The sequence below is a fragment of the Myodes glareolus genome, chromosome 22 (genome assembly GCF_982192425.1).
Source record: "Myodes glareolus chromosome 22, mMyoGla1.1, whole genome shotgun sequence".
In the NCBI taxonomy this organism is placed as follows: domain Eukaryota; kingdom Metazoa; phylum Chordata; class Mammalia; order Rodentia; family Cricetidae; genus Myodes; species Myodes glareolus.
The window spans coordinates 54,328,792-54,351,003 of record NC_142047.1 but is presented as its reverse complement, the minus strand read 5'-3'; the positions used below and the strand labels follow the sequence as shown (position 1 = coordinate 54,351,003).

General features: G+C 48.2%; 1 protein-coding gene across 1 annotated transcript in view; it reads right to left on the bottom strand.

The window, feature by feature from the left end:
• The window catches only part of Galnt2 (polypeptide N-acetylgalactosaminyltransferase 2), a 124,474-nt gene that overhangs the window by 35,692 nt on the left and 66,570 nt on the right, over positions 1-22,212 (bottom strand). The window contains exon 3 of the mRNA XM_085681892.2: positions 12,789-12,942. Coding sequence (XP_085538018.1) covers positions 12,789-12,942 — 154 coding nt within the window. The remainder of the gene's footprint in view (positions 1-12,788; positions 12,943-22,212) is intronic.

Here is a 22,212-nt window from a genome sequence, read left to right as displayed (position 1 = left end):
CGTCAGACCTCCTGGAGCTAGAGTAATAGGCCTTTGTGGATGATAGACATTGAACTCGGGTCCTCTGCAAGAGACATCTGTGAAATCTCTCCATTCCCCAAGCAAAACTCTCTTAAAAGATGATTGCAGGGGCTGGAGAGGTGACTATGAGCACTGGCTGCTTTTCCAGATGAATAAGGTTCAATTCCTAGCATTCACATGGTGGCTCACACCCCACCACCACCTAGAGCTCCAGTTCCAGCGTATCTGAATGCTGGGCCTCCAGCAGCATTGCTCTTGGAGTGGTGCAAAGACACACATGCAGGCAAAACACCCATACACATAAAAAAGCCAAAAAATTAAGATAATTATAATAATCAATCTAATCTCAGATATCAAATAAGACAAAAAGTGGATGGGCCAGAGAAAAGCCATGGACCAAATAAAATTTACTTTCACCTCAGAATTTATTCAGTCTTTGGTACTCTGCTACAGGAGCAGAAAAAGGACAAAGATACAAATTCAAGGTAAAACGGCCCTCCGAAGTGAACGGTAACAGAAGACCTATTACAGAGCAAGAATAAATGGCAGGGCCTGTGAGACACACCGCTGTCTCCACTGCTGAAAAGGCTGAGGCAGAAGACTGGCAAACTAAAGGTCTGCCTGGGCTACAGAATGGGAAATCTAATGGGCTCTGTTTCAAAATTAAAAGTAAAAACCGGTCTGGGGATGGAGTTCAGTGGTAGAGGGCTTGCCTAGCAAGAGCAAGCCCTGGCTCAACCCCTAGTCCAGGGCAAAAACAAAATAAAGAAAAACAAAGCTGCCTATTAGTGCCATGCAGGCTAAATCATGTGCAGAATGAGAATGTTACAGAGAGGCCTGCGACAGTGGAGGGAATGTGGACTGTCAGGGGACCCGGGTTTCCAGCGTGGCAGTCAGGCTATGGCACTCAAACAATTCTGTGTACTTTAAAACGTGTTGAACACACCTAGAAAATGTGTAGAGGATGGGGAGAGGGAGGCTGGGAGTATGGTGCAGTCAGCAAAGTGTTTCTACATAAACATAGAAAACTCAGTCTTCGCCCTGGGAAAAGTCAGGGGCAGGAAATCCCAGCACTGGAGGAGAGAGGGTGGAGACAGGCAGATCCATGGAGCTCACTAGCCCGCTAGCCCAACCAACTCAATGAACTCCAGGTTAAGTGAGAGGCCCTGTCTCAAAAATTAAAGAGGCGAAGAATTAAGGAAGATACCCTACCTCTGGCAGTCTGGCTGCTACAAACTGAACACACACACACACACACACACACACACACACACACACGGTGAGGATGTGAAGAAATGGCCCCTGTATGCAGGCATGTTCATGCTGGCTCCCACCTGCTTAGCTAGAGGTGTGTGATCTCTGATTCTGTTTTCTCACTGACTCGATGCAGAAACAACAATGAACACACCTGCCTCTAAGACCACTGTGGGAACCAGGTGGGAAATGTGTGTCGGTGTTTAGTGAGACACTTGGAACAAACTCCCAACCAGAGACAGTCAGATGACGATGCTAAGGCCCCAGCACCAGGCAAACAGGATCACAAAGCATGAGATCTGCTTCCCGAGTGATCAGATGAAGGAAAAGACTGATGGCTTCGGTTTAAACTGACAGGAAGAGACGTCGTGCAGTTGTGAAGCTTGCCGAAACACACACTGGCTTAAAAAACAACAACAACAACAAACCTCAAAGCAGAGCTCCAGACAAGTGGGAAATAACAATAGTTTGGTTATTTTAAAGTAGGCTCAAAAATAACCGGAATGATAACACTACGTCTTATAATGCAAGCAGAGACTCAGCACTGTGAGCTGAACTCAAGGCCAGCATGGGGTGGGTATACAGGAGGAAGCACTAGGAGGCTGGCAGACCCAGTGCACCGGGCTATGGAACCTCCCCATGGAGAAGTGAACAAACATCCATTCACCCCAGCTAGGGCAGCCATGACGGAGCAAATGTAGGAGCTGGTGAGTTAGGGCCAACTTACAGGAGTGTGGGCAGCTTCCTGGAAGCTCTAACTGAAGAGCTCTCCTCCCAGGGACTACTGAAAGCCTGGTCCTATGACGGTCTTGGAGTCCCCACAGCTGCTGTGATTTCAAGATGACAATGGTCATGTGAGGACCAGGGTCAGTTCTGTCAGGCACACAAACACTAGAATGCACATGCGAAGTAGAGCCTGCACGGAACCCAGTGATGTGAGCAGGGCTTTCCCTTGCACTGTGGGCAAATCTGAGTCAACTGTGAGCTTGGTTCTCCAGGATGAGAGAGAGAGGAGAGGAGAGAAGACTGTACACCTGGTGAGAGACAGAGGTTTCCTGGCTGCTAGAGACCTCAGTGCAGGCACGTATAGCACTGTCAGGAGGGTTTGTGGTCTTCTGGGAGGACAAAATCTCCAGAGCTATTCAGGTAAAACAGAAAAGTTCACCATCTGCCAACCTCCATGGGCAATCCGATCAAATTCATCAAAGGATTAGCGTGATTAAAACAGCCACAGGTGTGGGTGGCATTCACAGGTGGAGTGTAAGAAATAAATCCTGTGCAAAGAATCTTTTCTGAAAGCACCTAAAGGGATGGCTGCCTTTGTCCTGCATTCACGTCACAGAGTTTATCAACACCATGAAACTGAAGAGGAAAAAGGCAAGGGCACTGGCCCCAGAAAGTCTGAATTAGGAACCTAATTCAAACTCAAAGCAGGAGTCTTGATCAGTATATACAGAATAAATGTTGGGACCTTGTCAGAACCAAGCAACACACCACCCTTTCAAATTATATCTTCAGGGAGCAAAGGACATTATTAAAAAATAGTCACCCCGTATAGTCAGCACTGCAAACAGAAAGGGACGTCGTGGTCCACCCAGGGAGCCACTTACAAGGCTAGGCTGCTGGGTGGCACAAAGAATGGAGGCTGCAGCTACCAAAGACCCCAGAAATCGTTTCCCACACGAGGCCCAGAACAGTGAGCAACAGGGGGACGGGGACAAGTCCGGATGGACATTATTAAGAGACAGCGAGTACTTCTCAGCTTTCTGATGTGGTTTCCTTTTGCTTTTTAAAAACACAGCAGATGTACCTACTTAAAAAAAAAAATACGCTCTCAAAATAATAATTTAAAAAGCAGTCTAGGAAAACAGGAGTATTTAAAGAAAGGAGGACAAGGGGAGGTTGCAACGCAAGGCTGTTCCACACGAGATGTAACAGATCGAGCTCATATCTACCCGAGACAAGGTCCACGGCAATGGGGGCCAGCACCCTGTCACCAGCATTGTCCTTGCCGCCAGCTAACCCTGATTTCCATGGATTGGCACTGCTAAGCCCAAGCATGAGAGGGTGTAGACTCTCAGGTGAGGACGTGGAGCCTCTGCCAAGGACACTGCTGTGTGCAAACCTCCAGGGGGCATACCATGATGAAGGAACTAGAGTCCTGGGTGGCGGAGGCACTCTGCTAGTGGCCAGAACAAAGAAACAGGCCGTTAGCAGGTAGCCATCAAAGAAGACCTCAATGTGACCTCCAAACCACAGGCTTTCCACCATCCCTTAGAGATGATGTTGGCTGTTCTGTGTAAACCAAAGAGATCCTGAGATCCTTTTCTCACTGACCCAATAAAAACTCACTATTCCTTCTCTTCTCGTTACCTAATAAGGGCCCAGTTTTCCATCTACAACTGCATCATAACATAAAGAAGACCAAAATACATACATACATACATACATACATACATAAATGCCATGGGTGGGTAACCCTTATCGTACTTGGTAGCAAATTTTGATCCAATCTGAACGCATGAGAAGGGCCTGGAATGCTGGGGGAAGCCCTGCATGCAGAAGCAGTGCGAGCCCGTGTGTGTATGCACTCTACTACCTGCCCCCATGCCAGACACATCAGCCCTGAGAGAAAAGAGCAGGTGCATAGGGAGGCCCGGGCACCACTGCTCTCGCCAGGCATTATTCCACAGGAAATGATGCCCCCTCTACCTTCTGCTTCATTCTACTGGCAGACACAGCACCCAAGGTGCCATGCTCAGAGCAGAAACCAGCTCTCCAGACAACAAACCCACGTGTCCTGATCTTGTGATCCTCTGGAATGGAGAGGCAGACACTCCTACTCTTGGCAAGCACCCAGCATTCTGTGACTGTGGCACAAATGGGCCTAGATGGGCAGGCAAGCCAACATCCTCACAATGTGCCCTGTGCCCATGGCATGTGTGTATGCGGCACACATGTATGTACACATGTATACGCACATACGGTCCAGCTTCCTGTAGTTGGCTGGATAAAGTTAAGGTAAATGGCTGGTACTGTATTAGATTGAAGTGGGGTCTGGGCACTCACGGATTCCATCACTAAGACCCAGTAGCTTCAGAGCACATGGTCTGCACTAGAGAACAGACAGGTAACACTCATGAACCAATGTCCCTGACCGCTTTTAACTTCTAAAACCACATCCAAGTGTGCAACGTAGGCCAACTGTCCCGGAAAGGCAAGACCCTTGGATCATTCTGTCATCTTTTATACTACACGGAGCTTTTCCATTTCAAAAACAAGTGAACTGGATCTATTCCTATGTATCTGTAAGCCCAGCTATGCAAAAGGCTGAGGCAGAAGGAACTCAGGCTATAGATTAAGTTCACAATCAGCCTAGTCAACTGAGACCCTGTATCAAAAGAAAAAAAAAAAAAAGAAAGAGGGGGGCAGGCTGGAAAATGTGCTCTAGTGAGGGTCTTTCGCCTAGCATGTGTGAGGCCTACGTTCAATATCGGCACTGCAAACAAACACCTAGTTGCTCCTTCTCTGGTGGAGGTGAAGTGAAGGCTTTCTAGTGGACAGCTGGTGGAGGACAGCTTTATTGACCTTATTTATCAAGCCATCCTGCTGAGTCTGTCTTTCCTGCCCCGATCCCCTTGGTAGTAGGTAGGGTCACGGTTTCAAAGGTATTCCCTCAAACTGGTTTTCTGCTGACCTGCTGCAGAGTGCGCCACACACTCATGAAGCAACACAGCACACTCAGGGTCCGTCCTTGAGCTCAGCTTGGTACACGAGTCAAGAACAAAGCTCCCAGAGCACAGCTGGGTCTGCTCAAGCTGATTCACATAAGAGAGCTGCTGGTCAAAGGACAGCAGTGGCTGACCCCTGCACAGCAGTGAGGGGCTCAGAGGCCTTTATATTTCCACAGATGTTCAAGCTTACGACAGCACCAAGAGACAGTCACAGCTATATTGTGATGGCTTTGCAGATAAAACCAAGGGTCAGAGTTCATCCCCACCTTGAACTCAGAGTAACAAGTGACAGTTACTAACGAAAGTCACATCATCCCTCCCGTGTCCACGACACTTCTGCTTACTCATCCACTCTCCTAAGAGACAGACACTGCCACTCAGGGCAAGATGTAAGAACTGTTGACTTCAGACTGGGTTAGGATTCCAAATGAAACACTCAGGTATTCCTCTGCATTTAGTGACAATAAAGTCCTTTGTTCTGGACAGAAATGTTCATGGAAAACAGAGAGGATGAGATGCATAAATTGCCTTCAAAGTTCTAGAGAAACTGTAGGCACCCAGATGTACCCAGAAAGTGGGCCAGGTGGACAGATGCACCCAGAGAGTGGGGCCAGGTGGACAGATGCACCCAGAGAGTGAGGCCAGGTGGACAGATGCACCCAGAGAGTGGGGCCAGTGCTTCTGTTGACCTCCCCTCATCTATGAAACCACCAGGGCAAAATATATCCAACAGAGCAATGGCCTTGAGGACAGGAGGCCAACCCAAGTTTTGAAGGTACTCTGGGCTCGGAGGCCAGTATTCAAGTCAGGACTTGAAAGCAGAAAGACTGAAATTAGAGTGGGTATTTTAGGGGCTGGTTTCTAGAAAGAGAAAGACCTGGAAACTTCTAGACTTCTCCCATTCAACGAAACCCAGTCTGTGGCTCAGTTCTGCATGGTACAAAGGTGACCTGCTTGTCTTATCTGCTAAGTGTATTTTCCTCGGGAGGTGGAGACAGTAGGGAGAGCCTCCAAACAGCTCTCTACACCTGTTCTCTACCACAGCACAGCATTCTAAGTGGGGATTCAGCAGACAGATTTCAGGCGGGGTTAATACTGACATGCAGGGGTCCCTGAGCAGGAATCAAAGACAGAGGAATAAAAATAAGAACATAAGAGGGCAGAGGGCCAGTGGAAATAACCAACGAGAATGTGATGAGGGATTTAAAGGGAGAGAAGGGCACACAAAGCTGGCAGAAGTTATAGGTACTCAAACCCCCTCAAACCCTTCAAACCCTAAAACAGGCTTAAGTAACAAAAAGCAATGCCCACAAGTTCTTATAAATTACTAAAAAAACAAACACAGAGATATATCTTAAAATCTAACTGGAATACAAGATAAGCTGACCATAAAGAACAAGTCACAGTCAATTTCCACCAGGAACAGAAGGAGACAGCAATGAAGGGAAAGGAAAGATGCGAGGCAATTGCCATCCAAAAACCCTTCACTTTTAGCTGGGGTGTGTGGACGGTGTGAAACAGATGTCTTCAGACAAACAGATCAATAGGATCCCCTGCCAGTGAACTGGTACCAAGAGAAGCCACTGTGACAAGCTCATGAGATACAGATGGACAATGGTCTGGGCAGGAAGACAAGTAACAAGTGTTCGTTCATCTTGGACTCTGCTAGTTTATCACAGTTCAAACTTTAACTAGCTGGCAAGACATGAACACTCACCTGGAAGGAGAAGGACAGGTGGAAAGGGCACAGCAGGCAGGACTCGTAACGCAGTGAGATGCTGGCCTTAAACTCAGCTCTCCAGAGCACACATCAGACACACAAGGGCTAAATGCTCCTGCCATGAGACAAGCTTGTCAGAGCCGATGCAAGACCAGAAGTGAACAAGAGGCTACTTTACACATCACATTGAAGGTTCGGGGATGTGTACAGGTAGCAAAACCAATAAGGGAGAGCCTTCCTATGGCAAGGGTGTCAGCCCACCGGGAAGAGCAGAAACTTACCAGCAAATCTCAGGCAAAAAGCACAGGGCTCCAGGTAAAGTGTCTCCAGGGCTGCTCAACCATGAGCTGCTCCACTAGGCTGCAGAACTGGGGTGTGGGCGGCTGGGGAATGTATGTACTGCTATCACGAAGCCCAGGACCCAGGAAGATAGGAAGGACCAGAGAATAAGAAACCAAATGGACATTACTGATTTAGCATCACCTCACCTATTTCCACCCAGCATAACAGATGGAGAAACTGAACCCCATGTGTAGCCATGCATGTGGTGATAAGCTTTATAATCTTGCTGACAACCTTGGGGGTGGTGACTCCCTTCAGGCCTTCAGAAAGACTGGCACAGTCAAAGTGAAATCTGCTGCCCAAGCCACACACCTGCCCATGGCCAGGTACTTTCCCCAGTGCCCGTCACACCTCGAGGGTCCAACGGGGAAGGGCTTATACAGGAAAAGAGCAGTCTGTGTCTGCGACACAAAGGGAACCAAAACAACGAACACACTGATGAATGGCAGGCCTTTCCCTGTTGGCCTGGAGAACTTGAACTGGACGACGATAGCCAGCCCTCCTCCAGATTCTCAGGATCCTTCCCTCTGTGCCCGAGAAACCAGCTGCCCGCTGTAGGTCGCATGCCAGAGGCTCACGTCGAAAGTTAGGAGCATAAGGACTGGGGCATCGCAGCAAGGCAGCTGCACCCAGCAGCAGGGCACTGAGAGGGCACCTGGAAGCTAGGGACTCAGATTCTTGTGGGCATTAGTTTGCCCTTAGCTTGGTGTTTGTGGGATACCGCAAACATATAAGTAACTTCATAATTCTGTTGGCTTCCCAGCAGGTGAGATTCAAGGCGGCACCCCAAGGGTCCCAGTTGCCTACCCTGGCCAAGCTCTACTGGTGGTACTTGTCAGCCATCCATGACTGCCACAAACGACCCACAGCTGTACACCCAAAGCGGAAAGGTTTATTTGGCCCCGGTTTTAGAAGCTTCAGTACTGGTCACTGGCTCATCACTGGCTTGTCACCGAGGGTCGGTGGTAAGGCCCTGTGGGAGCAGAGCAGAGTGGGCAAAGCTGCTCACCTTATGGCTGTTGGGAAGCGTGACGGAAGAGGAGCTGACGCAATACAGAGTCCCCAGGGCTTCACTTTCTTCAGCTAAGTCCCACTTAGTTTCTATCCCTCCCAGCAGTCTGGCAAACTGTAAAGTCACCCAAAATTAATACCTGGACAAAGTCAGAGTCCTCAGGATCCAGTCATTTTCCCCGTGTCTCCACCCAGCTGCACTGGGGACCAACCAAGCCTTTAACACACAACCTAATCCAAGCTACTCCACAGAGGGCGTAAGAGATGGGAAAGCCACCCGGACTTGCCCACCAAGGCCTAATTCCAGTTTGCTGCCAGGTGAGTTCTGAGCGCAGGACTTTGGGAACTTGACCTACTCACTTCACACTGGTGTACACTGAGTGAGAAAGACCAATGAACATGAGACTGAACACACAGGGCCTGCAAGGCCGGCTGCCTCAGAACATGAAGAGGGAACACACAGGTAGTTCCTCACAGAGAGATGACACCCCTCCAACTGAAAGATGTTAGCCCAGCAGCACACATAAGATGTTGCAATATCAAGCTTCGGCTGCTCTGGCCTCTCAGCTACACTAGGAACCGGAGTGCGCTCACCCAGGTCTTACGTCTCACAGTGGAAAATCATACGTCCCGTGAGCATCCTGCCAAGGCCTCCCTCTGCGCTGGCAGGCTCCTGAGACAGCCTTCTCTCGGCATTCACAGTGTTTACTCTTCAGAGGAACATGCAGAGTCAGGGCTGTGGCTAGCCCAAAGTTCCAAACCTGGTCAACGCTGGTGACCCAGAGACAGCAAGCACACCCAGCAGGCAAACACTCACCTAACCTGAAACGTCCTGCTGGAAGCCATGACAACCTCAAGAGTGTGACATCCCTAAGGGCTGCAAATGTGACTTCTGTTTATGGCCAGACCTCCTGAAGAGTGGCTGCTGAAGTCAGAGTTCTCAGAAGAGCAGAGATGAGCAACTACACTGTGCAAACCAAGCAAAGATGAGGCACTCTGGAGGGAAGCCTGAGGGACAAACAGGTTTGGAACTTGGGCAGGCCCACCCCTAATGTCAGGACCATCTTTCAGTGGGAGATGCAAGCACATTTCAAAGTCCCAACATTTGAAATTCAAGATAAGAAGAAACAGGAGCAACTGTGAGACTGACTTAGCACAGCTGTGGAATCCGCCTTCACCAAAGGGCGGTGCTTGGCCAGCAGGGAAAAGAAAACTGACAGTGTGCTTCCATGAAGGTTACTGTTTCCCAACAGAAAAGGCTAGAGTGAACTACCTTGAGCTCCTGGCAGAGAAAAGTACCCAAAACTCCAGGTTCTGCTTGGAAGCTGCATACTGTCCTCACAGGAGCACTTCCAAATGGCCCAAGCTAAGAGACCCGCCTGGCTTGTACCCCACTGCTGAGGGATACAAAAAAGGTTCATGGATCCACATACAAGGTGCTCTCTGAGTCATTCAGGACATACTCGGCCACTGCCACCCATGGCTGCTCACAGAGGTGGCCTTCTCTGCTGTCTCAGTCTATTCTGCCAGGTATTTTGTCTCATATGGACCTCCCTGTGATCAAGGGCTGGCACTCAGCATGGTCTCTTTCTGGGCTGGCAGATGGCCACCTTCCCACCATGTCCTCACCTGACCAAGGGGAAGATGTCACTCTCAGTCCCTCTCAGTCTCCCCTTCTCTTCCCCAACAGCCTTCCTTCCCCTCCATCCTCTTCCTGGGATACCATTCCACTAGATCAGGGCCACATTCTTACAACTTTATTTCACCTTAACTGTGTCTAATAAAGAACCTATTTAATAGATAATAAAGAATTGATCTCCTAATTCAGACACGTTGGAGACTTGGGACTTTCACAAGCTGATTCATCCACAAATACCCACGCTCCGCTGGCTGCTGGCCAGAGGGAATGGAGACTTCTGATGGGGTCCTAGGAGCTGGAAAGCACATGAAAGAACCACAGCATGTCACTTTGCAGGGGACACAAGTCACAGATAGAAGCACTGAAAGAACCCAGGGTCTCAGTCCAGGCCCATAGGGTTCTGGGCACGACATCCCAAATCTGTTTTCACATGTCCTACTTCCAGCTCCATGGCTGTAGGAGGCTGATTTCGGCTGTTATGGGGTCTTCAGCCCACACAGAAGGATACTGTCAAGTCAGAGGCCAGACACTCATAGAAAGGGTCGTGCTATAACTGCTGTCCCAGAAACTGTACAGGGGCCAAAGAGAAAGCATGGTGTTCTCCACTGATGCATGAGATGGATTGTGGGGGCCAACATTAGGAGAGTGGCCACAGTTCCCTTCCAGGAGACTGCCAGGCTTTCTGCAGGATTTAATTCACCCCAATCGAACCAACAGGGAAGGGTCCCAGCAGCTGCTGTGACAAAGGCCGGGCAGAAATCAAACCCGTCCTGGGAGGGGTCATCAAAATCATTTCAAAAATATTGAATAATAACATGTCTGTAGAGCTTGAGGGAATCTGAGAACTCACAATGGAGGCAGCAGCCGAGAGACCCAGCACCATTCCGACAAGCCCCAAATCGCACCTTTTCCTGCACCACAGCGATACCTTGGTGGGAGAACCAGCTCAGCAACAGCTGGTGACACAAAGCCCAATGATCACACGGAGATTAAACTTCAGTCGCTGGAGGCTAAACCCTGTATTAGTTACCTTTGTCACTCTGTGACCAGATATCTGACAACATAAGGGAAGAAGGGTTTATTCTGGCTCGAAGCACAGTGCAGTTTACCATGGCTTAACATGACATCTGCTGGTCACATGACACCTGCTGGTCACATGACACCTGCCAGGAAGTGAAGAGAGACAAAGGCTGGTGCTCACCCTGCTTTCTCTCTGGATTCGATCCGGGACCCAGCTCATGGGATGATGCTGTACATCCAAGTTGAGACCCACTTCAGCTAACCTAATCTAGAAACTCCCTTGCAAATATGGCCAGGGCATTGTCTCCTTGGTGAGTACAATCCTGTCATATTGATAATCACTGACCCTTCCAGTCTTATGTCAGCAGCTCCTAGTTCAGTGCCTGTTTCTTCTCTGGGACATAAAGAAAGGGTTGCATGTCCTGAAGGGCATCTAGACATCACATGCTATTAGTTGGCACAGAGGGAGTAGAGACAGATTCTGGACCATCCGTGAAGAGCAAGACACTGTCCCCAGACACGCGTACTCCTCTGACTGTACAGGGCTTTGTGCTCAACGCTTTCATAGTCTGAAACTCCACTAAGAGGTCCCAGGGGCCCTGGGACTGAGCCTGCTGCCCTTGTTTTAGAAAGTGAAACAGGAAGGCTACAACCAGAAGCACAACAAAAAAGCTGAACAAAGCTGCCTTTAAAAAAAGAAAGAAATGCAGGCAATCACCTAGTGTGGATGGAGAAGGATGAGAGTTGACACCATGGATCAATTTCACTGTGGTTACCTGGGTCATATACTGAATAACCCACAGGCTTCTCCCTGGTCCCAGAGGATAGCAAAGCTATGCTTTCTCTATAAAAACTGCTGAGTTCAGTGCTGACCACCACCCAAAGATGGCTGATAAGGAAAGAAATGAACCCCTAGCAGTACCCAGTATCCAATCCCAAGACTGAGGCAAGAGGGGAAGATCCTCCTGTTAGGGCACAAAGCTGTTTGCCAGTCTTCTAGGCTGATGTGCTGCCTGCCCCTCGACTTTGCCTTCTTCAGCCTCTGGACTGTGATGGAGAACTTAACAAAGAGACTGGATCTGGATAGCAGCAGGGGGAAGAGCAGCCCCAAATGTGTGTGGCACCACTTGAGAGGCTCCTCTTCCCAGGCGTCCCAGATCCCTGTCCTGACACCTGTGCCTGGCATGCAGAAGCAGAGCAAAGGCTCCCAGGCATATGGTGTATTCAGTGCTTCTGAACATGCAGCGAGATGGGACCCAGATCTGTACCCAGTCTGACCACAGGCAGATGTGAGACCCACTGCATGCTCCACTCCCCAAGAAACCAGTGGCTCTGGAAGCAACTTCATTCATAGAAAGACTCACCTACTCAGGACAAGAGCTGCCCTCAGGGTTCAGAGGGTTCAGAGATGTGAGAAGTGTCTCCTCACTTCTCAGCGACCCAAACCCAACTAGCCCAGCACGAGTTGCCAGAGTGAACAGTGGCCTGTCAAGGTTCTTACAGTAACCTTTGGGACACGGGGAAGGGGACCAAGGCTGTGAACACCGCTTTCCTTATTAGTGGTGGCAGACTAGTCTTCAGGGTCTGAGGATACCGTAAACTGAATGTGGCAGAGTAGTCCACCCTCCACCCAAGTCCTGAAAAGTAGAAATGTGTGAGACGTCCCTTCTCCATTGGTGCCCAGAGAGAAGTTCTAGCGCTTGTCCTGCCTCCTGGTTCCAACTCTGCGAGAAGTCCATCTCTTCTCTGATTTCCAGAACATTCCTCTACTAGAGCTGGCCCAGCAAGTGGAAGATCTTCCTTCTAAGATTGTAAACTGTGTTTATGAACGCAGCTTCAAGGTACAAAATGATCAGCAAAGACAAGGCCCACACAACTTTCCCCTGATCCCTCCGCTGGCCAATAGCCTGCTGCCTCTGCAAACCACCAAGAGGCATGAGCCTCATTCCAGCATCCTTCCTGCTCTGACAATGCTACACGGGTGAGGAACTCCAGTGACACAAGGAAGTGATTTCCAGCTCTTCTCCAACAAGCCTAGGGGACTTACTGGTCATGCCGGGTGTCAGGGATGCCTCTGTCCATACGCAGCTTGTCACTCTCAACTTGGTTGAACTTGTTGCGTGCATAGGGGTCCTGCCCAGAGCGAACCATTGTCCCACCAACATACGCCTCCTGGTTAAAGTCTGGCCACCGGACTTTCCCTGGAAAAAGCAGAGCAGAGTGCTGTCAGAGATGGCAATGAGTGTTAGATCAAAAAACGGTGGCCTTGGCTTATTCACAGGATGCCAATTTTAATAAAAGAAAAAAAAAGTAGCTAAAAGCAGCCCTGAGCGTTGTCATATGGGAAGCTGACAGTCTGCCATTTGCAAGACTAGAGGGGAGGGCCTGGCACTCAGGCTCTACCTAAAGCTTCCCAACACAGCGCTGGCAACTCTGGCACCACTTCTCTTTCTGGGAAAGGGATGTCCTGTTTGCCCACCTTCCCAGGGACTTCACCCATGTCCCCAAAGCATCCCAGGAAGGCAAAAGAGACAATGTGTGCATCAATTAATAAAGTACTCCACTGTTCAGCCAGGTACTACAAGAATAAATGTTTGGACTATTGGGGTCCAAAACCAACACCAGAGAGAAGCCACAGGGAGACGGCACTGAAGTGCCTGAGGTGGCAGGGGCGGCGGTCAAGGCACTCTAGGCCTCCAGACTGGGCCTCCAGGAGAAGGTCAAGGGCTAAGGTGAAGATGGCAGGAGGAAAGGGGGGTGCCAGAGTCATACCAACCAGGGTGCTGCCGGTTTTTTTGGTTGGCTGGTTGTTAAGACAGTATATCTCATGCAGCCCAGACTGTCCTCACACTCACTAGGCAGCTGAAGATGGTCTTACCTCCTGATCCTCCTGCTACCATGCTCAGCTCTGCCACTACTACAGCAGAATCACTGAACATCTGGAGAGGGACACACTCGCATAGTGTAGAAAATACCACACCCTAAGAAAAGGTATTTCCACAGCCTCCTGTGAGGCCTCCCTGGGGTCCTCTCTGCAGCTGTCAGGATGCCTGGCCTTCTGCAGAAGTGAAGAGTGTGACAGTCAGAGACACCCCCATGACAGACAGGACACAGTCATCCTTTATGTACATGTCTTTTCCTGGGGAGAAGGTCGCCAGAATGGCCTGTGCACTGTACCCCCACACATACATCTTCCCTGCAGTCCAGACTCCTATGCCCTCTCTGGGGGTGACATGTGGTCACGGAGAGCGTTTTATGTGGTACACCAGGCCATGAAATTGTAGGGCACTTCCCAGCCTTGCGTCGGCGTCTGAGGCACTAGTCACACACTGGCATCATGAGAGATCCATGGGCATAGATGAGCACGGCAGGCTCATGCCTAGCCCCACTGAAGTGTTCATGTTCCGAGGGTGGGGAAGACAGCCCAGGGAGCCATATCTAACCCTGGGGACAGAAAGCCCCACAGAAGGTCGATCTGAGCCGAGGCCAGGAGCCCCTGTGACACCTCAATGAATAAACTACTCTGCAGCAGCTCTTCCCTCTGTGACCATCTCCAGCTGGACACACAGATCCCACCTTGTATGACAGGGACTCTCCCTAGGGCACAATGCCACAGGGCTAGAGCATGCTTTCCTTTCGGAAAGTGTGGTAGGACGTGAGAATGCCACGGGGGCTGCAGACATCTCTGACTGTGACACGCATCAAAAATCAGAAGTGGCGAGGCATTCATACAAACAGCTAGAGCCCGACAGTGTAACCCTGGCCTCGCTAGAGCCTGACAGTGTAACCCTGGCCCAGTGTAACCACTTGCCTTGCTAGAGGGAAGGCACAGTGTAGTCAGTGCTTTCATGCGGGTGGGACATAAAATTGACTTCATCATCTAATAATGGTTCAAAACCCACAATCTGAAAAACACTGGGCTCAAGAGCATCATAGAAATTGGTCAGTATCATGCAGAATTGTTAGGCTGGAGACTCCTGGGGCAGAGACAGTGGAAAGCAGAGGAAGAAAGCTCAGGGGAATAAGCTTCAGTCTGGTCTGTCCCCAAGCCTCCACTCCACCCTGGCCCATGCTCTCTAAGCGAGGCCCACACCTGCTCCTTTCCCTGAGTCCTGCCCAGCCCACACAGACAGGCAGGCAGCCAGGTGCAGAGAGCTGAGCGCTAGGCAGCTCAAGCCACAGGAAAGAACAATGAACTGAATCCTGATATTCACAGAACACCTGTACTCGTACCAAATTAAAATTTCTGCCTTGGAAATTACAAGTTACAGAAAACAAAACAAAACAAAAACCCATCAACTTTGTGATAGGCTAAGAAAGAGGCTTATGGCAAAGGCTCCAGTCATCAGTGAGAACCCTGCTCCCACACACCCCACCTCGAGCTGATGGGAAAGCGTGAGACTACACTTCACAGGAGGCAGCAGGAGCTAGTGTCATCACTAAAGATGACAAGAAGACAAAGTGCACATCCAGAGAGTGTGAGAACCACAGGGCACATCACCCTAAGCCAGCTGTGGAGCAGGTGCTCACCGGGCAGCGCTAAGGAAACATTCACCAGCAGCTTTGCTTAGGAGTGAACTTCTCAAAGGCATGGCCTTCGAGCAGAGCTGTGTGCTCTAGTGCATGCTGAGACCAGCCACAAAAATGAGGTGCACAGTGACCCACAAGCAGGGTGAGCTGTCTGAGACCACACTGACTGGGCTGGAACAGGAAAGGTTGGCATGTCTTTACCCACACCCCTGGTAGTCCTAGGCTCCCTGCCTCTCTAGAAATGGTGTTCAAAGATCACCTTCAAGACCAAGTCTTCTGGAGAGCACTGGCCCATGTGGGTTCCCATTGACTGTATTGCTCCAATCTTCCATTCCCCCATAAGATAGAATCCAGAACTCCGTCACCTGCTGGTTCTTACTCTCAGCATCCTAGGTACCCAACATGTCACAAACCCCTGCCTCTACAGCTTCATTACTGTGGTCTCATCCTGGACAAAGCTGCCTGAAGCTGAGTATCAAACTTGCCAAATCCTTCCTGACTTGGAAGAGCACAGCTTCACACTGGCTCTCACTCTCCTGCTGCAGCACGCCAGGGAAGACCTCCAACTGGCAGCCAGAAAACAGGAAGTCTCTAACCAAACCTCAGGTTCTTCAGGATGAAAACAACCGCTACCTATACAGCCCTCTCTAATGTCATCCCCAGGGGCCAGAGATGGCAAAGGGGTCGCCGTCCTCCCCTGCCCACTCAATGCCAGTCAGTCTCTGATGCCAACAGTGGCAAGCTGGAGGAAGAGCTGGGATAACAGCAAAAGGAGGCATGAGTGCTCCTTGCCCATCATTCCCAACCCACAGCCTGCATCATGAAAACAACAGCTCAGAGTCAGGAGAGGATGAGTCAGTGGACATGGATCACCACACCCTTGGGAGACGAGGACGGATGAGTCGGTGTGGGCCCCGAGATGGGACCCTAGGGATTGTGCTGTGAAGATGCTATCCTCCACCTTTGTCTCTGGACATCCTATACTCCTACACTGTCCTGTCCTAGCCACTGCCTTCCTTTGACTACTGGCTGTACCACCCTCCGGCCACCATCTTCCTCCACTCTTCTCCCACAGATGACTTCCCCAGACAACTTCTGACATTCCGGCTGCAGTAGGTCGGCCTGAGTTTTGGACTGCAGCTGTGTTTTGGACTGTAGCTTTAGACATGGCTGGGCTCCAGAGAGACCTCTCTGTCCCAGAGCCTCCTGGGAGGCTCATGAGTCACTCCTCTGGCTGCAATCCTTGGGTTCCCAGTTCAGTCCAAGAAACTTCCCACATCACCTGTGCTTGGGCAGGAGCACTCACAGGCCTGCTACACACGGGCAGAGCCCTGGGAAGCTATCTACCAGCTCAGGGCTTGGGTGACCAGGACAGAGGACTCCTCAGCACAGAGAGCTGGTGTCAGGTGTCTAACAACTCATCTATAAATGAACTTTAAAAGACCACAGAGCTTCTCAATCAAAATGTGCCAGCCTTCACATAACTCATATTAATACATTTTACTTAAAATAATGTACATTTCTTTCTTAAAATTTTTGTTTTTACTAAACCTCATACCTGAAAGAATAATTGCATCAATCTATAATAAGTTTTCACACTAACGTGGCCTAGTGCATGTTTGAAACAGGCACCAAGAGACACATGTACATGCTCTTAAAAGGCTTCTGGGAGCAAGGACAGGGTCCCTGACAGATGCTCCTGAGGATGGGTCACCAACTGTCACCACAGGTGAATGGGGAGACAGGAGCCTGTAAGTCAGGAGCTCTGAGTTCTGCACAGATGTGAGCCCCCCAGGATGTGGACTCTCCAGCAGAGGCTACCCAACACTGGATAGAATGCTTGACCAGAGTAGAACCACCTTTTCCTGGGACAGCATAGTAGGGGGTCTGCAATAACCCACACCTGTGCCCACAAAGATCCTAAACTCCAAGGTTGATCTCAAACTGAACCTATTATTCCTGCTTGAAAGAAAAACCTCATGATGTCCCTGCTCTAAGTGCCGAGCACAGAAGAGGAGAGGAGGACAAGGCCAGGACTGCAGCAAACCAGTCTGCCTCCACAAGGAGGGGTGTGAATGCTATTACTGCTCGGTAGCTAGGATGGAGGAAATCTCGCTGCACTATAAAAAACTTCTCTTGAAATAAAGCATCCTAAACAACTCATTATTAGGGATGAAAAAGCAGAAAATTCAAAGCAATGAAAAGTAATTTATCAATAAATCTATGGAATTGCCAGATGTTACAGGAGGGACAGAATTTCTTTAGAATTATCGATGCTATCAAATGAGCAGTTTCAAGCAGCAGTGAGCAGGAGCAGCTGCTCTACATTCATGAGGTTTATGCCCAGCTCCAAATCTTCACGGATCAATCTTCAAAGAGCTCTTCTCTGAATTGCACAGGGTTGTTTGGGGGATAAAGTCTCACTATGTAGCTCAGGTTAGCCTGCATTCTTTTCCTCCTAAGCCCTCTGCAGAAGCAGTCACAGTTACTGCAGGATCCACACCCAATGCTGCCTCCACTCACTTCAGGCATCATCACCTAGGGCAATGCTAATCCACCAGTATCTTTGAAAGCCCTGCTCTCAGAGGAGAAAGAACCCCTTGGGAGTGGGGCAGAGGGCAGAGGGCAGAGGACGCCTTACTGTGGACATTCTACTTCTGCAGGAGTGCGGGCTGTGGCAGTTTCCGGTGTGCAAGTGAGTGGTTCTGGGAGCTTGGTGGCTCCTCGCAGTTATGGGCAGTGGGCAGAATGAACTGGCCCAACACCAAAGCTGGAGGACAACAGAAGAAACAAACTATAGAATACAATTTTTTCATGAACATATACAAAAATCCTCAATGAAATATTAGCAAATAAAAATCAAAGAAGCACATACATGACCATATCAAACAATGAAGACAAGGTCCCTGACAAAACCCAACACTTTGTGACAGAAACTCTCAGGAAACTAAGTCAACAAAGAATGTCTGAAACAAATCCATAGCTCAAATACGAGACACTCAAGAGTCTCACTGAGGAGAAACAAGGAAAAAGACCATCCCCTTTCACACTGCACCAGAAGTCCTCCTTAGCGTGGTAAGACAAGAAAGAGAACTAAAAGTTCCAGGGACTGAAAAGAAATAAACCACTGTTGTCAAATGCCATGCTTACCTATACATAAATAATGAAAGAACAACAAAAACAATGTCTGGAAGCAATTTCAGCAAGACAGTAAGACATGACGTTAATTAATAGAGAAAGTCACACTGCTGCATATCGGCAATGAAAAAGTGGAGTCTGAAGTGGGAAACACAGTATCATCTACACTGGCGTTCCCCAAAACGAATCTTAACTTAAACCTAACCATCTGTGTAAAAACTACATAACAGAAAACTACAACGCTTTGATAAAAGATATCAGAAAAAAAAAGAATAAATGGCTATATATTTTATGTCTGCAGATAGGGGACACAATGTTGTCAAACGTCAGTTCTCTCAGCTTGATCCACAGATTCAAATGCAATACCCAATCAAAATCTCAGGAAGCTATTTTGTGGCTATTAGTAAACAGACTATTTCAAGGGAGAGAAGAGCCAGAAGGGCCACAGCTATCCTGAAAGAGAAAGATGAAGTCGGAGGACTGACATCACCCAAATTTAAGACTTTTATAAAGTTGTAGTAATTATGGCTTTGGTTAAAAAAACAACAACAACACAAATACATCAACTGATCTGAATAAAAAGCCAGAAATACATACACAGAATCAGTTGACTTTTGACAAGGAAAAATAGCAGAAAAAAATAAACTTCTTTCCACTTTTTCTTTCTTTATGGATGCTGGAGACAAGCATCTTCATTAAGGGTGCTACCAAAATTTTGGCAAAGATTTCAAACAGATTTGTAAACATAGTGCCTCCCTTTTCAGCCAGCACTTTGAAGAGACAATAGAAGACATCACAACTTGAGCCAACATTAGCTCGAAATCTTTGTATTTGATCACGTAACTTCTGTTCCCACGTGGTAGGACAGGTGAAAGTTTAAGTCAGTGCTAAGAGATAAACTCCCTACAAGGGAAGTTTGTGCTGTTTGCTGGATCACAGTATGCTATGATTAAATACATCCACTTGTTTTTATATTCCTGGTATCCAGGATTTAAAAAAGTCTTTAACTATACATTTAATGTGGGAAATAGCTTCTTTGTAAATCTCTCCTCAAAAAACACTTGATAACAGTATAAAACAGATTACCTATACATCTGGTTTCTCATTCTCCCACAAAATTATTGAGCTGCTTCATTTTTATAACATATCAGATTTTGCCCAGCATTAATAAATCTGACACCCTGTTGGAATGGAAATGGTTGTCTTCCATAGCAGGAGAAGCAAGCCGACAGAAGCCAACAACGCTGACAGCCTACAATGACGCTCATCTGCTGTTTACCCTGAGCGGCCTGCCTACTGAGGAAGGGGCAGGAGCTTTTTACCTTCTCGCAGCTCACATCCACACAAGCTGAACACACGTTCTGACGTTCTGACACTGGGAGGCCACAGCATGCTTCCCATGGCTGGGAGCTGGAAGCAGTGTAGCTACTGATTAGCCACACAAAAACACCTTAAGGCAGCCATTGCAATGCAGGTTTAACCCACAGGGCAGACCTAACACTCCAGAGCCAGTCAGCCCCGACACATGTATGTGCATAGAAAACCACACAACTTTCTACTTTTTTAACCCTTCAGAACAATGTTTTGATCTTTTTTTAATTTTGTTCAAATGTTTAAATATTCTATCATTTAAGGCCAAGAGTTGGCATTAAAAAGGGTTAGAAAATAGGCTTATGTTTATTCAAATGCATCACCTTGCACATTAATTCCTGCTTTGTTTTGTTCTAAACACATGCAGTTCCTGAGTGTGGGCATCGCATCCCTGATATCTAAAAAAAAAAAAAAAAAAAAATCACCTCAAATAACAATACCAGCTTTCAAGGGAAAACTGATTTTACACACACACTAGATGCCCAATATCTAAAATATTGCTTCTATTAACAAACAAGTCTAGGCGGAGAGGGGAGGCTGGGAAAAAAACGCAGCTTCAAAATTCAGAGAAGCAAAGTAAACTGACAGGAAAAAGTAACTCAAGTTTACTAATCCTGAAGCTTCCAACAAGAAAAGTTCCATCTTTTAGAATCTAGAGCAGTGGTTCTCAACCTGTGAGTCATGAGCCCTTTGGGGGTTGAATGATTCTTCCACAGGGGTCATGTATCAGATATTTACATTACAATTCATAACAGTAGCAAACTTAGCTATGAAGTAACAACAAAAAAATTCACGGCTGGGGTCAGCACAACATGAAGAATTGCATGAAATGGCCGCAGCACTAGGAAGGCCGAGAACACTGCTCTAGGGCAGCTCATCCAGGACTGTAAATAGATCACATCTTCTGCTCCAAGCAGAGTCATGGCACTCTTCTTGTTGTTGGTCAGATTCACCTATTAGTCTTTGGATGTGAGCTGGCTTGTTATGAAGACACCGCATCTATAGTTTTCTTCATGGTAGTGGAGGGAATGCAACCTTCTTTAATGTCTTCATTGGGATTGGACTGGAGTTACTCAGCTTGGCAGTTTCTTCTCTCTGGAGGACATCATCCTTCTCCATGCTCTCAATACCATATCATGTCATGTCTCCCCCACCCCCTTTTTGAGACAAGGTTTCTTTGTGTACCCCTGGCTGTACTGGAACGCACTCTGTAGACCAGGCTGGCCTCAAACTTAGAGATCTGCCTGCCTTTGCCTTCTGAGTGCTGGGATTAAAGATGTGCCACCACCGTCCAGTGAAAAAGTAAATCTTCCACAACTGGACAGCCATAAACAAACCAACACAGGAGTCTAGACAGGCACCTCTATCCATAAACAAATCAATACTGGAGTCAAGACAGGCACCTCCATCGGTACACAAACCAACACAGGAGTCTCGACAGGCATCTCCATCTGTAAACAAATCAATTCAGGAGTCTAGACAGGACCTCCATCTATAAACAAACCAACACAAGAGTCTAGACAGGTACCTCCATCTCCTCACAAAACCTAACTCAAATCAGGTCGTAGACATAAAAAAATTTTCAGATCCATAGACAAAATCATCCCCTGCTGTCGTTAGCCTCCTTCACAGCTGCTTACCAATCCCTGTATCTGAAAACTGCACCAAAACCCCCCAGAGGAGATTCCCTGCCCTGTTGACCTCACGGGTGGGTCTGGTGAACATCTTGTTTCATGACCTTGCTCTAATTATAAATTCTCACAGAATCTCTCCCATGGTAGGACACGCCATGTTCCTAGGCTACAGTTACTTACATTTGACTTGGATTCAGACACTGCTTATTCTAAGACACCATTCAGCAAGTGAATGCAAAGTTAAACTGTGTAATATCTAGGCAATGAACTATTATTCAATGATAAAAACTAACCAGTTAGGGCTAGAGAGATGGCTCAGTGGTTAAGAATGTTTTTTGCTCTTGTAGAACCCTGGAGCTGAGTTCCCAGAACCCACATCAAGTGGTTTACAAGACCAAGAACCTGACACCTTCTTCTGGCCTCTCTAGATACCCACATACATGCACACAAACAACCCATCCACGGAGGGGGATAAGCCTAAAGAAAAGAAATTAACCATCAAGCCATAAGAAGACATGAAGGAGCTTGCGTGTATTAGTAAGTAAGACCAATCTGTAGAGTCTGATCCAATCGTGCTGGGAACCAGTGAGAAGCCCTGTGCCTCAGTAGGGGTGAGGAGAGGGAGGCAGTGCAGCCAGAGCACAATCATGAGGAGCCACACATTAGGCCTGTATTGTGTACCAATACCTCCAGCCCCAAGAGGGCAGAGACTGAGCAACCACTGGGGCTTGCTGAGAAAAAGGGGTCCCTCATTCAAAGAAAGACCCTGTCTCGAATCAACAAGTTGAGAATGACAGA